At 46.0% G+C, this 18,068-nt stretch overlaps 2 protein-coding genes across 3 annotated transcripts; one reads left to right on the top strand and one right to left on the bottom strand.

Moving 5' to 3' along the window:
* On the top strand, nt 2,243-8,721 carry LOC102176354 (haptoglobin). Its single transcript, XM_005692202.3, has 7 exons — nt 2,243-2,354; nt 4,498-4,571; nt 4,850-4,948; nt 5,227-5,298; nt 5,855-5,956; nt 6,781-6,855; nt 7,822-8,721. Exons 1-7 carry the CDS (start codon nt 2,350-2,352, stop codon nt 8,598-8,600), a joined length of 1,206 nt encoding a protein of 401 aa, XP_005692259.1. The 5' UTR covers nt 2,243-2,349; the 3' UTR covers nt 8,601-8,721.
* Nucleotides 10,777-17,996, bottom strand: TXNL4B (thioredoxin like 4B). Of its 2 annotated transcripts, none has more exons than XM_005692203.3 (4): nt 17,752-17,996; nt 14,661-14,829; nt 13,221-13,372; nt 10,777-12,346 (listed from the first exon to the last, which is right to left on the bottom strand). In XM_005692203.3, the coding sequence occupies exons 2-4, from the start codon at nt 14,790-14,792 to the stop codon at nt 12,181-12,183; spliced, it is 450 nt and encodes a 149-aa protein (XP_005692260.1). In that variant the 5' UTR covers nt 14,793-14,829; nt 17,752-17,996; the 3' UTR covers nt 10,777-12,180. The 2 variants fall into 2 exon arrangements, with proteins under 2 accessions (XP_005692260.1, XP_017917711.1); XM_018062222.1 differs by lacking the exon at nt 17,752-17,996 and adding an exon at nt 14,048-14,177 and having other exon boundaries at nt 11,649-12,346; nt 14,661-14,770.

The following is an 18,068-nucleotide window of genomic DNA, read 5'->3' as shown; positions in this document are numbered from 1 at the left end:
TCAAGAGTTGGACACGACTGACGGCACACACATGCTTGTAGGTGTAAGGTGGTATCTTGCAGTTTTGCATGTCCTTAATGACATTTTCCAACAGTGCTGATCATTTTTCATGTACTTGCTGATCATTTTTTTATATCTTTATTGGAAAAATGTTTATTCATATCATTTGTTCATGTTTAATTGGGTTGTTTTTCATTTTGTTGCTGTAAGAGTTCTTTATATAGTCTGGACAGTAAATCCTTACTGGATACATGATTTGTAAAAACTTTCTCCTATTCATAGACTATTTTTTTACTTTCTTGGTATTTTCTTTTGATGCACTAAAGTTTTAAATTTTGATGAAGCCCAACTTATCCTTTTTTTTTTTTTGCTGCTTGTGATTTTGGTGTCATATTTTAGAATCCATTACTGAGTTTGCTTGGTTTTGAGCTCTCTAAAAGCAGTATCATTCACAATATAGTTTCCTGAAACTTGAAGTTCTCTTTAAAATTTATGTTTATAAAACTATCCATGTTCTTTCATAGTTCATTCATTCTCATGGCTGTGTAATCTTGTTATACAAATAGATCACACATTATTTAGCCGTTCTCCTATTGATAAACATTTGTGCTGTTTCCAGTTACTTTGCTATTACATCAGCACCACATTAAATATCCCAGAGGGATTCTTCTGCACACTCTAAGAGCCACTGGGCTTTTATAAATGAAATGAGTATTATTAAAATTGAATAGTACTCAGCTGCAGACATTTGCAGTTAGCAACAGTTAGAAATGGACCTGGAACAATTGACTGGTTTAAAATTTGGAAAGGAATACATTAAGGCTGTATATTGTCACCTTATTTAACTGACATGCAGAGTACATCATGTGAAATGCTGGGCTGGCTGAAGCTCAAGCTGGAATCAAGATTGCCAGGAGAAATATCAATAACTTGAGATATGCAGATGACACCACCCTTATGGCAGAAAATGAAGAGGAACTAAAGAGCCTCTTGATGAAGGTGAAAGAGGACAATGAAAATCAGCCTAAAATGCAACATTAAAAAAACTAAGATCATGGCATCCAGTCCCATCACCTCATGGCAAATAAATGGGGAAACAACGGAAACAGTGAGAGACTTGATTTATTTTCGTGGGCTCCAAAATCACTGTGGATAGTGACTACAGCTGTGAAATTAAAAGACGCTTGCTTCTTGGAAGAAAAGCTATGACAAACCTAGATAGCATATTAAAAAGCACAGACATCACTTTGCCAACAAGGTCTGTATAGTTAAAGCTATGGTTTTTCCAGTAGTCATGTATGAATGTGAGAGTTGGAACATAAAGAAGGCTGAGTGCCAAAGAATTGATGCTTTTGAACTATGGTGCTGGAGAAGACTCTTGAGAGTCCTGGGGACAGCAAGGAGATCAAACCAGTCAATCCTAAAGGAAATCAACCCTAAATATTCACTGGAAGGACTGATGCTGAAGCTGAAGCTCCAATAGTTTGGCTACCTGATGCAAAGAGCTGACTCACTGGAAAAGACCCTGATGTTGGGAAAGACTGAAGGCAGGAGAAGGGGGTGACAGAGGATGAGCTGGTTGGGTGGCATCACTGACTCAATGGACATGAGTTTGAGCAAACTCCAGGAGATAGTGAAGAACAGGGAAACCTGGCGTGCTGTAGCCCATGGGTTGCAAAGAGCTGGACATGACTGAGCAACTGAAAAACAACAATAAAACCATGATAAGCACTACCATTGAGTATAGTTTGCATCTACACTATAGCCTTAACCATTCTGTGTGATTTGTTGGAACAAGCAATCAGAGAAGACACAATGAGTACATTTTACTGATTTCAGGATGGAGAGCTTTGCAGAATAGGAAGATGGCAACACAGTATGGGGGACATGATTGTGAAAAGGAAATGTTTACTTGAGAGCCCTGTCTCAACCAGATTGCAGGAGTGTCTCTAATGGATTTGAAACAACCACAAGAAGGGCTTTGTCCAGTGCTGAAAAGCATTCAGAACAAAGAGACCCAGATTGACGGTTCCTGCCCCTGTCCTGCACACTGGCTCATTTCGGGAAACCCTTTGGCAGCTGCATGGGGTAGTGATGTGGCCAGGATTCTTTGGCTCAAGCATGAAGAACACCAGGGGAAACATAAGCATGAAGCAAGAGCTGAAGTCTTTAACAGAGAGGTTGTTTGTGGCTTTGTTACTGGAAAATGTGAGTAACCTTAATAGGGCCAAAGTGTGGAGACACAGCAATTACAAAATCAAGAAGGGGGTGGAGTGAGATACTGGGGACATAAAAGCATCAGCAGGTGCCCCCAATGGCACTCCTCTTCCAGAGCCAGACACACCAAAGATGAGGTGAGTCCACAGTTTGCTCCTATCCCTCACTTTTCTCTGGATTATTTCAACCTTCTTTGGATATATCTTTTATCTACATGACAGCCTGGGTACAGGATAGGCCTACAGGAGAAATGCAAAAAATATAAAGAAGAAAAATAAGGCAAATGGACTAAATCATAGACTTTGTTTGCTTTCTGATGCACAGCGTGCAAGTATCTTTTATCCTCTCAAAGCTTCTCAGGGTTTGTTCTGTCCTTGGCTCTGACTCCTGATTATTTAGGGTGGATCTCACTCTTCTTAGACTTCCCTGGTGGCTCAGATGGTAAAAGCATCTGCTTACAATGCGGGAGACCTGGGTTCGATCCCTGGGTTGGGAAGATCCACTGGAGAAGGAAATGACAACCAACTCCAGTATTCTTGCCTGGAAAATCCCATGGACAGAGGAGCCTGGTAGGCTACAGTACCACGGGGTCGCGAAGAGTTGGACAGGACTAAGCAACTTCACTTCACTTCACTTCACTCTTCTTTGCCTGGGGGAATCTACTCCTGTGTTTGGTTTTAGAGCCAGGAAGCACCAAGTCTCAACCAGTATTTATAATAAGAATTATCTTCCAAATAGTAGCGTGTTTGTAGAGGATCCTCTATGTTCTATGTGCTGCATAAGGTTCTGGAGGAGATATTGGAAATGGATTAAAGCTTGGTCCTTGGCTTCTAGGAATTATGAATTTGGAGCAGTCCTCTCAGTCATTACCTCATTGTTTTCCAAATTTCATTCATTTGCACATCAGCTTCAAGGTTCTTGCCATATTCCTGTGCTGCCCATACCACTATTCTTTTTGTAACATTCTCCCTGGGGTGTCACTGGCAGCTCAGTGGTAAAGAATCTGCCTGACAATGCAGGATTCGATCCCTAGGTTGGGAAGATCCCCTGGAGAATGGAATGGCAACCCTACTCCAGTATTCTTGCCTGGGAAATCCCAAGGATGGAGGAGCCTGGTGGGCTACAGTCCACTGGGTCGCAAAGAGTTGGGCATGGCTCGGTGACTGAGCACACACATAGTGAATAAAGGTTTACTGTGCAAAAATTCTCTGCTTTTCTGTGTCCATAAAAGGTAATGTTTTCAGATGGTGCTGTCTTCTTTCCCATGAGACGTGACTCTCTCTAAGGAATAGCTTTTTCCTTGAGATTATAAAGTTTTCATCTTTGTGGGGAAGCCAGTAGCTCCTGTGGTAGACCTCCTGACGTTTTTTCCCCCTTTTTTGGCCACACCACATGGCCTGCGGGATCTTAGTTCTTCAACCAGGGATTGAACCTGGGTCCTTTGCAGTGAAAGCTTTGAGTCCTAACTATTGGACTGCCAGGGACTTCTCCCTGGCATTTTGAATATGCCTATTAGCAGATTAAAAAAAAAAACATATAATGAGAAAGACCAGAAGTGAAACATTTGAGTGACACAAGGCACTCAGATTTTATCAAAACAGACAAATTTTTTTTCTGAAATGTTGAAATAATGAAACTAGGAACTTAACCAAGCCATCTCTGAGTGGCTGCCACCTTCCAGGGGGATGGTCCACGGGTGGGTATGGCTGCGCGCTGATGCCCACGTGCACAGTCAAGCTTCTGCGGAGTCCGTTATCATCCAGGTAACCTTCCGGAATTTGGGGGTTCGCTATACGACTTCCTGAAGTCAAATTCTCATAAAATAATAGAAACAACTACATCAGTGTTTTATATTTTAGGGAACCTCTTATTATGAAAAATTCCCCAAAGTAGAGAGAGTAGCATAATGATAAGCCCACCACCACCCCATTGTCTAGATACCCACATTCATTAGTGGAACCCTCGCAGCCCAGCACCTCAGGGTGCTTCCCACCCCAAGGGAGGCTTCTCTTTGCTGAGGAGCTCATATGTTGTCAACAATTTAGTGTTTCCTGAATCCTGCTACATACACACTGAGGCCCAATCCCTTCCTAATCTTCCTTGCTCTTCTCTGAAGCTTCCGTAGAATTCCCGGCAGCATGGAACACATGGGAACCTCTGTGACTGGGAAGCTGCTAAAGTATGCATGTGGGTGGGTGAGGGTTCTCTAGGTAACAGGAGGGGAGTGTGTGTGTTGAAGCGGGGAGACCAGCAGCGCCCTCCTTTCTGTCTTCTCTGCAGCGTCCTGCCAGCTGTCGTCACTCTCCTGCTCTGTGGGCAGCTTCTTGCAGTGGAAACTGGCAGTGAGGCTGCAGGTAGGTCTGCCTCTGGGCGAGGGCTGTACCTGGCCGCATTGCTGCATCCCACTTGGGCCCATCAGATCTGCATGCTCTCTGGGAAAATCCAATTGCTCCTTATCCTGATCTCTGGTCTTTCAGTATCGTAAAGAACATTGGGAAGCCAGCCAGCCAGCAATCTCTCCTGGGCTTCCGTTTGGGGTGTGGGAGGTTGATATGCTGTTTCTTTCCTGATTTTTCCAGTCTCTAGGGGCAGTTTCTGAAAATGAACCTTGTCTTCCTGTTTTCCTTTGCAGCCGGCAGCTGCCCAAAGGCCCCCGAGATTGCCAATGGCCACGTGGAGTACTCGGTTCGCTATCAGTGTGACAAATATTACAAACTGCGTGCTGGAAATGGTAAGCCTGGGCCAATGCCTCCGGGTCCTCCTGTCCCAACCCCGGACTGCCTTGAGACCGTCTCCACTATTGCCACGACTGCCACAGTCACCTTGCCCATCGTCTGTCCTGCCGAGCTTTACTGGCACCCCCAGCACTTGGTTTTTAGCATAGTGCTCCTCCCTTGCTCCTCTTCCCCAGCTCTCCCTGCTCCTACTTCTCTGACTCTGCCCTTTAAATACCTTCTCTTCTAGTGCTAGGTGCAGCTTTTGGCTCATTTTTTTTTCTTTTTGTTTCAGGGGTGTATACTTTTAACAATAAGCAATGGATAAACAAGGACATTGGACTGCAACTCCCTGAATGTGAAGAAGGTAGGAAGTCAGGCGTGGGAAACAGATTGAGAGTGGGTACTGGAGGGGTTGGTGCATGGCAGGTATCTTGATCGAAACATCCTCAAGGCACATCCTCCCTATGAGGCTTCCCCTGGGCACACACCAGCCGAGGACAGGGACTGGGGGGACCATAGTTGGCCAGGCAGAGACGTGCACAGGCAGGTGATGCTTCCCCATGAAGTTCACTTGGGATGCGTTCATCTGGTCTCCTGGCCACTGACTGAATCCACTGTCCACAGAGGATCAGGGGACCCTGTATGTACAGAGAGCCCACCTAGAGATCCCTGGGCCAAGGGTAAAGCAAGCTGCAGGAAGAACAGGTCAAGGAAGGGCAGAACAAAACCGCAATCCATGGGAATGTGCTACAAGAGGCTGGAGATGGGTCAGGACTCCGTTGTCACCAGGAAGGGCTGGTGCCCTCTCCTTTTGGGATGGAGGGAGTTTGATGTGCAAACCAGCTTCTTCTGTTCTGACTTTTCGCGTCTCCAGGGGCCGTTCCCCGCTATGAACCTTCTCTTCCTCTTTTCCTTTGCAGATGTCAGCTGCCCAGAAGCCCCCAAGATTAAAAATGGCTACGTGGAGTACTCGGTTCGCTATCAGTGCAAAACCTATTACAAACTTCGCACCGATGGAGATGGTAAGGCCTGGACGAATGCCTCCTGTCCCTCCACTTCCACGGGGGATGGAGCCAAGTGACTGATCAGAAAGGGCATGTGCTTTCTGGAGCCAGGAGAGTCAGGCTCTAATGAAGGTTTTGTCACTGGCAGCTGTAGCCTTTTGGGCAAATTAACTCTCCTCAGCCTCGAGTTTTCTTCCTTATTAAGTGGAGGTGATGCCACACAGCCTACCCATCTCAGGGTGAGATCTATATAAAACAATGATGGTGATGATGGTAGGGAGCCCTCACCTTGTGACCACTATGCTCCTGCACTTGAACAGTTTTCTCCGTGGATTTGCTCATGAGGTCCTCACAACACCCCTCTGGAGATACTATTATTTTTGCCAAGTTGTACAGCTTGTGGGAACTTAACTTCCTGACCAGGGATGGAACCTGTGTCCCCCGAATTAGAAGCTTGGAATCCTAACCACTGGACCACTTGGGAATTTCCAAGAGACAGGATTATTATTCCCATTTCACTGCTGAAGAAACTGAGGCATAGAGAGGTTGATAAATTTGCCCAAGTTCAGGAAGCATGTATGAGGGAAAGTCAGGATTTGAACCCTGATTCCAACCCTGTACTGCCTTGGCACAGTCGCCACGGCCACCTAGACCACCATCCGTCCTGCTGGGCTTCACTAGCCCCAGCACTTGGCTTCTAGCACAGAGCTCTTCTGTTCCTCCTCCTTCCTGGCCCTCCTTCCTCCTGCTTCTCTGATTCTGCTCCTTAAATACCTTCTCTCCCAGTGCTAGGTCCAGCTACAGTGTCCCTTTCAGCTTGTATTTTTTTCATTTTGTTTCAGGAGTGTACACCTTTAACAGTAAGAAGCAGTGGATAAATAAGAACGTTGGACAGCAGCTCCCTGAATGTGAGGCAGGTAGGAAGCCAGGGGCCTGGGAAGCAGACTAAAAGTGGGTACTAAGGGGTTGGTGCACGGCAGGCATCTTGATTGGAACATCAAGGCACATCCTCCCTATGAAGCTTCCTCTGGGCACACACAAGCCAAGCTCAGGGAGTGGGGGGACCAGAGGTGGCCGGGCAGAGATGTGCACAGGCAGGTGACGCCGCCCCTTGAAGTTCACGAAGGATGTGTTCATCTGGCCTCCGAGGCACTGACTGAGTCCACTGTCTACACTGCCCACAGAGGATCAGGGGACTCTGTACAGAGAGTCCACCTAGAGAGCCCTGGGCCAAGGGTAAAGCAAGCTGCAGGAAGAACAGGTTGAGGGAGGGCAGAACAAAGCCACAATCCATGGGAAGGTGCTGCAAGAGGCTGGAGGAGGGTCAGGACCCCACTGTCACCAGGAGGGGCTGTGCTCTCTCTTTTCTCTCCTGGAACAAGAGGGTTTTGCCTATCCTCTTCTGCTATTTGGGCTGTAGAATCGCTAACCTGCCAGGTGTCGACTGCAGTTATCTATAAAACCTGTGTTCCGGCCAACATTGCTTCATGTCCCTATTTATTCAGAGAGAATGAACCTTGGTAGCTCCTTGTCCTTACACTGAATTTCAGGGATCGTGGACCTCTAGTTGTGATAAATCATTTAAATATACCTAGAGTTCAGCAGCTGGGGTTTGAAAATTTCAGTGCTATTTGTGAGTCAGAAAAGCAGGAAACAGAACTCTGCTTTAGTGATGTGAACATTAAAAAAAATTTTTTTTAAACTGTAACTACTGGGGACGGGAGGAGCAGAAGGTAAGGGCAAAGCATGTAAATGTTTCTAGCCCTGGAGACATGAAGAGCGATAGTTTTGGACAGCGGCAAGAGTTGGCGTTTTTATGTTTCCCGGCCCAGAGGACGCTCATACCCTGCTCCTATTAATGATGGTCTTGCTCTCCTCAACAGTGTGTGGAAAGCCCAAGCACCCAGTGGACCAGACGCAAAGGATCATAGGTGGGTCGCTGGATGCCAAAGGCAGCTTCCCCTGGCAGGCCAAGATGGTCTCCCACCATAACCTCATCTCGGGAGCCACACTCATCAATGAACGATGGCTCCTCACCACAGCTAAAAATCTCTACCTGGGTCACACTAGTGACAAAAAAGCAAAGGACATCACTCCTACTTTAAGACTCTATGTGGGGAAGAACCAGCTTGTAGAGGTGGAGAAGGTGGTTCTCCACCCTGACCACTCCAAGGTAGACATTGGGCTCATCAAACTCAGAGAGAAGGTACCCGTCAATGACAAAGTAATGCCCATCTGCCTACCTTCGAAAGATTATGTGGCGGTGGATCGTGTGGGTTATGTGTCTGGCTGGGGGCGAAATGAAAACTTCAACTTTACGGGGCATCTGAAGTACGTCATGCTGCCTGTGGCTGACCAAGACAAGTGTGTGAAGCACTATGAGGGCAACAACGCGCCTAAAAATAAGACAGCTACGAGCCCTGTAGGGGTGCAGCCCATTCTGAATGAGAACACCTTCTGCGTCGGCCTGTCCAAGTACCAGGAGGACACCTGCTATGGTGACGCCGGCAGCGCCTTCGTCGTTCACGACCAGGAAGACGACACCTGGTATGCGGCCGGGATCCTGAGCTTTGACAAGAGCTGTGCTGTGGCCGAGTATGGTGTGTATGTGAAGGTGACCTCCATTCTGGACTGGGTTCGGAAAACCATCGCTAACAACTAAGGCGGGGCTGGCTAGAAGCAGCTGCCTGAAAGGACGAGGGGAAAACTGCATAGGAGTGGCGGGGGCAAAAGTGCAGCGTGACGCGAGTGGGCTCAGCCAATAAAGAGCTTGCTTTGGCTCACGTCTGCAATGTTTCTTTCATTCTTTACCACTGAGCCCCCAGGGAAGCCCGTCTGTGCTGTTTTTAGCCTTGGGTTTTTGTTTTTGTTTTTTAATTCTCTCATTGATGATACAGCAGCAGCCAAGTGCTCTAGAGTTTACTGGGAGTGTGGCAGAAAACACCCCGGACCAACTGGAAATCCCTAAGGTGATGCGAACTGTCCCACTGGGGAACTCACGATCACTGAATGAGTGCCTATTCGATGGCAGGCCTCAGGGAGGTCACAGTTATCCTTTGTTTTATAGACGAGGAAATAGAGAGTCAGAGAAGTGATTTGCTCAAGGTTACACAGCTATAAAATAGAAAAGCTGAATCTTAAACCTTTGTTGTTGCTTAGCCGCTAAGTTCTGCGACCCCCATGGAGACCCTACCAGGCTCCTCTGTCCATGGGATTTCCCAGGCAAGAATACTGGAGTGGGTTGCCATTTCCCTCTCCAGGGGATCTTCAGACCAGGGATCAAACTTGCATTTCCTACATTGACAAGTGGGTTCTTTACCACTGAGCACCAGGGAAGCCCAAAGCTGAGTTCTGAACCTAGGTCTGTCTGAACACAAACCCCGAGCTCTTTTCACAGCATCCTCTGCTTCTTCCGAGTGGAGGAGGAGAGAGAGAGAAGGCTGGTGAGGAAGACGCTGGCTCGAGCGGCACGACGAGTGTTCTGACAGATACTTCTCTGTCGCTTGTGCTCCAACACACCAGCACTTCAGCTAATACAGTAAGATGTATAAAGGCAGGATTTCTAGATTTGCTGGGTCCAAGCCACAGCTCGATGACAAGCCTGCCAAGTTCCTTGAGCTCCCTGCCCATCAGTCTCCTGGGCTCTCCCACGGGGGGCACAACCCAGACAGGCTCTAAAGCGCCATCAGTAGAAACATTCCGGGGCTGGGGGGAAGTCAGAAGTCTCTTCCTTAGGAGGGGCTGCTTTTCCCATTTGGAAGAAAACAACCGTCAACTAGGACTCAAACCATAGCCATCTGAGTCTTTCATTTCACAAAGATAAACTGTTCTTGGTATGAACAGTTTCCCAGAACAAAAGTTCTGGGACCCAGCCCATGAGGCTGTTCTTCTAACTGAGCCACACACCTTTATCCAGCACACTGGCCCTTCACCAGCACAGTCTTGTCATGCCAAGATTTGGCCTCCCCTGCTTGTGGCCCGAGATGTCCGCTGGCGTCACTACCCTCTCACTAGTGCTCTGCCCTTCCCCGTGACGTTATCACAGGCACTCTCCAGACCCATCGATAATGGAAAACAGGCTGGAGCTCACAGGCCAAGGCACAGCTGAGACCTGTATTCTAGAACCTGCACAAGAGACAATGGCCAGAAACTCAAAAATAATACAAACACGTAAAATCATGCCTCTCAGCAGAGTTATACCTCTTTCTTCTAATAATACCTTCAGCACTAAGGTTTTTGAAGAATAGACCATCGAAGTTTTTTTTGAAGAAAAATCTGATTGTATTAAGTGGCTTCTGCCTCTAAGGAGGAAAACAAAATTTTCGGTATTTTCTCACTTTCCTTATCTCCTCTACCTTCCTCCCTGGCAGCACCTCCTGCCCACCTGCCTCCACCTCGGGTTTCAGTGACACTGAACTCTGTGGAGCCCTCTCAACACGCGGGCTGTCTCCAGCCCCGGGCCTGCCTCCCCCCAGTTCCCCCTAATGCCCTCCCCCTTCTCCATCAGTACCTCCTACTCTCCTTTAAGGCTCAGGAACTGTCTCCTCTAAGAAGCTTTTTTCCATCCAGGAGTCATTTGTTTTGTGCAGTATCTGGCATAGGATGGGGGCATACAGTATGTAATTAATAAACACTTGTGGAAGGGAGAGCAACTATGATGGGAACAAAAACACAAACGTGGACTTCAGAGAAATATCACCAAAAAGCTCTCAGGAGGAAAGACAACATGAGAATCTTATGCATGAAAGTGCTGAGTTTTTGCTGTTATCTGAGCACTTCTCACATCTCAAATGCTGTGTAATTTAGGCTGTGAGGGACAGAAAATCCAACTAAAGTGACACGTGGTAAAGACGTTTTATTCTTTCACAGAACTCTGAAGGGAGGCAGGTCTAGAGTCCACTTGGGAGCTTGATATTGTCATCAGGGACCCAGGCTCTTTTCATCATTCTTTTCAGCATGCTCATTTTTTATCCCAGGGCTGGATGCCTCATGGTCCTAAGATGGCTGCTGTGGTTCCATGCATCACAATTACCAACGTAAGCAGGAAGTGGGGGCCAGGAGACAATGGAGGTAGTGGTGAAAGGATTTTGTTGTCTCATTTCTGAAGTGGCGCCCTCCTTTATCAATGAAGGCCACCCAGGTGCCCAGCAACCTTCCTTCTCCACCAGGTTTGTCACAGAAGACTTGGAAAGGAAGCACCCGGCAAAGGGGGACAGTTGTGCAGTGACAGTGCTGCCCTGCCTGCAGGCCAACAGCTGCCAAGTGGGCCGTGTGCTGTCTGGTGCTGCCATCTGGTTCTGCATACATCAGTGCTATTAGCTCCATGAGAAGAGGAGGAACCTGCCCAAGTGGTGAAGGTTGTGCCAGGGGGCCCTGGGAGAGCTGGAATTCTTCACAGAGTTATTAAAACAGGCAAATCCTATATAGATGATACTTCTGTTTAGCAGTTCTGAGATCTCTTTCCAGTCTTGAGTCCCTGAAGTACAGTTTTCTCCTCAGAAAGAGACGGAGCTCCAGGAGAGATTGGCTCCTACTGACTAAGGGTACTTAATTTTTTTGTTTAGCTTAAATTTGGTGCTAGACAGTAAAGGAAGTTCAAGTTCTCACCTCTGGGGCAATTTAATAATATAAAAGCTGGTAAAATGAACAAGCCAAGATATCTTTAAAATTCTGAGCCAGAAAGTCTTGCAGATAAAACAAACTTGGCCACTATCAGTAGAGAATGATTTATTCCAGGAGAACCTGGGATAGTAGGTGAGCATGAGATAAATACATGTGTGGAGGGAAGGCGAGGCTGAGGATGAAGGAAAGGGTGGGTATGTACACATAGGGTAGAAAACAAGTGTTTTTGCTCTTATGTGAACTGATTTTCTAGTTTACTCAATGTATCAAATAAATACAGTTGAATCAAACTGTCCTAGCCAAATTTAGAAGGATTCTGTATTATCTTAAAGAATAAAGAAAAGCACAATATACAGAGAAATTAAAACACCCACACTGGGGAAATTGACCATGGCTGGCTTCACCTCTCTGAGGTCTGCAGGGCGTAGACACTTGGGCATCCCCAAATGTGCACCAGTGTGGTCTTCTGCTTGGCAGCCGGTACTTTCTGTTGAGGTCAAACCTCTTATTCTCTGGGATGCTGACCATGTTTCTGAAGGACCCCAGGAAAACCGCATAGCTGGAGTAAGGTACTGTTTCAAGATGAGCCTTTCTCTCCAACTCTGATGGCAGCAAAAGCACTAAATGTCTTGATAGAGGAGGTCGTATTTGGGAATATTCTTGGGATCAATAGGACTTTGCACAATAAGTTTCCCCCTCATTGCGCCTCGATAAATTACTTCAATCAAATCTATGAAGTCTTGTTTGGTTTTGAAACTTCCCACAAACTTAGTGTGATCTGGAGACCTAAATAGCGTAGGAGAGAAACAACCTCGCTCAGAACTTCTCAAAAGTACTTGTAAGGCCTTCAGGATAAACAAAGTAAACAGCAGCTCTCTCACTTTCTTCTGGTCAGGGAGCCCTCAGACACAAAGCCTGACACTGACTTTCCATTTTTGGTTACAGGGCCCATTCGATACACAACTAAAACCAGTGCTGCGGGCTGCTGGGAGAGCATGAAGCCCTACTACGTGGCCCATTTAAAGTCATTATAGCATCTGTTACAATATTGCTTCTGTTTTATGTTTTGGCTTTCTGGCCTCCAGGCATATGATGTCTTAGCTCCCCCACAAGGGACCACACCCAAACCCCCTGCTTTGAAAGGTGAAGTTCTAACCACTGGAGCATCAGGGAAGTCCCTCATCTTCCTTATTTTTGACAGACTCTGAGAAAGAAGCACTTCAATATTCTCTAACTGAAAGCAGACAGAACGCGTGGTAAGGGAAATGCATGTCTTAATTTGCTGAAGGATCACTTCTTTCACAGATGCTGCCAATGAGTATCAAGAGTTTAAGAGCAATGGCCCATTTTGTTTGAAATAAAACTCCTGGGAAACTTTGACAAAAGCTGTTCTACATTTTCTGCAGTGATGGACGGTGAGTGCTTCACAAACTGTACTAGTCTCTCGATTTAAGTAGTAAACTGGAAACCCTCTCATTTTGTACCAAAGTTACACACACACACACACACACACACACAAATTAGAGACTTCATCAACTGGGGAAACAGTACCAACATAAGACACACAAAGCCCCCATCACATCCAAGTGGGTGAGCTACTGAAACTGACTGGAGCAAAGAACTTTGAAGACTATAGCAACTTCACGTCAATCTAACTTACCCATAATCCACTTTCATATGCTGCCCATTGAAGAAAAACACAGTAGATGGAATATAACTGATGTCAAAATAGTGTGTATAAACTGGGGTTTGGTCCACGTCTACTAGATAGATAGCAGCCATTTTACTTAAGTCGGAAGAGGTCTTAGAAAGCTGCAGAGGAAGAGAGAGGTGTGGGTTACAACTTCAGGGCTGTTAACACTTCCTTTGTGAACCTTTTTACTCTAAGAATTTTCTGTGTGAGAAAAATTCCCGGACCAAGAATCTAGCCTATTGGGAGTTCCACGTTAAGAGACAGTGTAACCTTATTCAGAGTCTGAATCACTGTTGGTAGGGTAATGAGAAGGCCCTGAGCAAACTGGGTGAATATATTTCTTCTTTTTTTCTTCTATTTTTGATTAAATAAAAAAGTAAATTCAGAAATATGTGCTACAGATACTGGAATTCCCCCAAATCTCCTTGTTTCCAATCTCACCCATAAATGAGAGTTATGACGAAACATCAGACCCTTACGTGGCACTTGCTGTGCGCTAAGTGTTCTAAGTGCTTTACACTTGTTGGCTCCTTTAATCCATACATTTCTAGAAGGTATGCACAGCTACAGGCACCATTTCACAGACGAGAAAACTGAGCCACGAGGAGGTAATGAGCCCCCGGTCACACAGCTGTAAGCAGTAAGGCTGGGCTCTGAACTCGGACGGCCTGGCTTCAGAGTCTACACTCTGCGATATTCCACACCCTCACAGTTGAGGGTAAAATGCTCTGGCTGCCTTCCCACCAGCTGAATGCATCACACCCTCATTGTTGATCAGTCATGGGGTTTCTTACACTGGATCCACACTGTGGGTAGCAGCAACAGAAAACGTGGGTGAGGCCTTAGTCCTGGGTAAGTCAGAGACCAGGATAAGCTTATTCTGTCCTGTACTCCCCTCTCGACTCTTCAGACTGTAAAGATGTGCTGTGAAATCATAGATTACCATCAGGCACACACTGGAAGAGGCACCCCAGAAAAGCATATTTGCAGGCAAAGAAAACAAAGTTCAGATCCCAGCTCTGCAACTTAGTGGTTCTGGGCCCATGGGAAGTCACCTGACCTCCCTGGCATGCATCTCCTCTCTTGGGAATACTAATTATCCCACTGTGGGGAGCACTGAATAAGACAATGTTCATAGACTCTAGTTTGTAACGTTCCTGGTCTTCCACCGCTTGTTGGTGAAACTGAGCTTCGGCAGCTGCTAGTGGGGAAGGACATCTAGGGCGGATTCCACACAATCACAGACTAGGGGGTTCGACTCAGGAAGGCGCATGATTGGCTCTTGGAAGTGTGCTAACAGTTGAACAGCTATACACCTGGACCCTGCCTGCTCCTGCTCATGCACTCTGCAGATGCTGGAGTAAGAACATATAGGTTTTCAATAAAAATCTTAAAAAATTCACTTACTATGTCATCTAGCTGCAGACAGACTGGATCCTCGTCTCTCCCAAACCTGAGAACCAGCACTTTCTCTGCAGTACTTTTTATTGCTTGGTCTACTGCCTTTTTGCTACTCAGTTTGGGTAACAGGAAGCTCATGTTGAAATAATCCGATTATCAGTCCTCACTGTTGGTCCTGAAAGTTGCAATGTTTAAAGACAGATTAAGTGCACGAGCCCTAATTTTGAAACACTGTTCATTTTTGGAGTAGGTAACAAATATATTTTTCCCTCCTAGATGAAAAAAAGTTTCATACAACATAGTAACAAAAATGTAAAAGGCAGGCACAAACAGGTGGCATAGGAGCCCACCAGTTACAAAGAAACAACGCAGAGAGGTATACGGTGATAATATTTCCCTCTCCCCTCAGAGGACTTGGTGGCCAGCACCCTGGGGCAGTTACCAGGCAACAACTTTCATTAGTTTCTCAGAAAAGTTTGTTATGCATTCAAAGAAAATACAAAGATGTTTTTTCCCCTTGTCACTCAAAAGATAGTGTATTCTATCAGTCGGTTCCAGCGGGAAAGAGATGCCATCTTCAAATTTGGTCATTTGAAGACTTTCATTGAGGCGGGGCATAGCAAAGAACAGGGTATAGTGAAGAACCCTCAGCTAGGAGGGCCAGGACGGGGTGCTGTTCTCACCTCCAGGCCCGGAGGAGCCACAGGAGGGAGTACTTACCAGAACTGTGCGGCCGACGCTGATGGGTGGACAGGGCCGCTGTAAAGGGGGTCAGCCTGCAGTGAGGGGATGCAGCCACTCTCCCCTGCCCTCTGATGCTAACACTAACGCTTCCACTGACTGACTCCAGCTGGAACAAAGAGGGCAGCGGAGCCGCAGAGGCGAACAAGCCTCCTTGACACAGAGCAGTCTAGAGAGGAAGAGTGGATCTGGAGGGGTAAACGACAGATGTCCAGCACACATACTTTACCCACTCTTCTGCACTTCACCTCACGTGTGAATATCTCCCCATTGCTCTATGCAGAAAACTCACACGTTCCTTGTTACAGTGCCATACTACTTCATGCATGCTCCATCCCTTTTGTACAGTCTTTTATTGACAGACATTTATATTATCATGAGTTCTAGTTTAAAGATTCTTGGTGTATGTCTTATTGAGAGTACCTCATTACATGCAAACAGATCAACTAAGAGGGCGTAAAAACCAAACACACACAAAACAAACAGCAAAACACTGAGATAGAAGGGGATTCTCATTTTCAGGTTCACAGTTACCTTTTTAGCTACAAAAACAAGGACCAGAATCCACACCATCAAATTTCTAGTCCCGTATTCCTTTTACTACAATGGAAGTGAAAGTGAAAGTTGCTCAGCTGTGTCCCACTTTTTGCGACCCCATGGACTAGTCCATGGAATTCTCCAGGCCAGAATACTGGAGTGGGTAACCTTTCCCTTGTCCAGGGGATCATCCCAACCCAGGAATGGAACCCAGGTCTTCCGCATTGCTGGCGATTCTTTACCAGGGCCACAAGGGAAGCCCAACTTATTTACTATAATAAGTCCTATTTTTATGATCAAGAATACTCTTTGATCAAGGAGCTCTATTTCTGATCCACAAGAGACTCCATTGAGATACTTGATATTTTGAATTCAGTCCCAGGGGACTGAATGCTATGAAAAGGGACGATTTCATTCTCTCTTTTTCAGTGACAAGTCACATTTTAAGATAAAATTCATATAGGATAGGAGATTGTCCCAGTAATAGGTCATACTTTAAATAGGAAAGAAGACTGCCAAAAGGGGCTTTCGTCAAATAGGAGTGGCAGAACAAATTACTGTTGAAAGGGAAAGTCAGAGAAGATGGATTTGTCCCACCACCAGAAATCAAATGACCAGCAACTTCTGTATTGTTAAGAGAGGAGGAAGCAGTCAACAGGGAGTGTGGAGGTAAGCATGTGAGAGAGTGGGACTGGATAAATGTTGGAAGGGGGAGAGGCAAATTTCTCTTTAGGCATGGGGAGAGACCATGCCTAACAAAATGTCCACAGCAAAGGATACCAACAGAGAACTGACAAAAGAGGAGGTAAAAATGGACAGATATATTTGGAAAGTTAAGCTTTACCTGTAAGCAAAGGAAAGCAAATTAAAAGATATATCTTTAAAAGTCATTCATTTGGCAAAGATTAAAAAAAAAACAGCAAGAGTGTGAGTGAACTGGCAGGCATTTAATACCTGATGGAAGGTAGAGAACCGAAACTTTTCTAGAAAAGAAATCTGAAATACTCTTTGACCAACAATTCCACTTCTGAGAATCCCTAGTAAATAAATAGACATGTGCACAAAGATTTGTGTACCATTTATAAGTGTGGAAAACTGGAAAAAACCTAAACAGTCATCAGTAATGGACAGAGGGAATAAATGATAGTATAGCCCAGTGATGTACTAGCACAGTATCATTATATACTGGGTTAGAGACGAATAATTGAAAAACCCTCACGATAAAGAAAAAATTTTTTATAAAACTGTAGTATATAAAGTGTGCTCCCACTTTTGTACAAAAACCTAACTATAATGCATAAATAGATATTCACATAGAAAAATAAATAAAAAAGAAAATGCCAGGGCTTCCCTGATAGTTCAGTTGGTAAAGACTCCGCCTACAATGCAGGAGACCCCAGTTCGATTCCTGGGTTGGGAAGATCCTCTGGAGAAGGGATAAGTTACCCATTCCAGTATTCTTGGGCTTCCCTGGTGGCTCAGCTAGCAAAGAATCCGCCTGCAGTGCAGGAGACCTGGGTTTCATCCCTGGGTTGGGAAGATCCCTTGGAGAAGGGAAAGGCTAACCACTCCAGTATTCTGGCCTGGAGAATTCCACGGACTGTATGGTCCATGGGGTCACAAAGAGTCGGACACGACTAAGCGACTTTCACTTTCAACTCCGTCAGAGATTATCTCTGCGTGTGAACAGACGAGTGATTTTTACTTACACTGTAGGCGCGCGTCTTTATTTCCCCCAAATATCCGACATATATATTTTTAATGACGCCTGTGGTTGGGCTACTTCTGGCCCACAACTACTGGGGAAAACGATACTTACTTTAATTGTACACGTCACCTCCTTCTCTTCCACTTCAGGGTTGTGGACAACCCCGACCCTTTCTCGAAAAAGCCTACTCAGACGGCTTTTTTCCCCCTGCCCCAACCGCGGCGGCGACCCCAATTCAAAGTAACCTGGAGCCGTTGCCTAGCAACCCTCTGCCGACCACCAGAGCGGACGGAAACTGAAAAAGAAAACGCCCAGGCGCAGTGATGAACGCGCGTTCCGCTCTCAATAACCCAATCAGCAGAAGAAGTTATTCTAGTCACGCCCACCTACCCTGCTCTGACCGGAAGCCCTAGGGTTACCCCCGCCCT

This window comes from Capra hircus, chromosome 18 (assembly GCF_001704415.2).
Source record: "Capra hircus breed San Clemente chromosome 18, ASM170441v1, whole genome shotgun sequence".
Classification (NCBI taxonomy): domain Eukaryota; kingdom Metazoa; phylum Chordata; class Mammalia; order Artiodactyla; family Bovidae; genus Capra; species Capra hircus.
The sequence above is the reverse complement of the archived record's forward strand: the minus strand, read 5'-3'. Positions and strand labels throughout refer to the sequence as shown.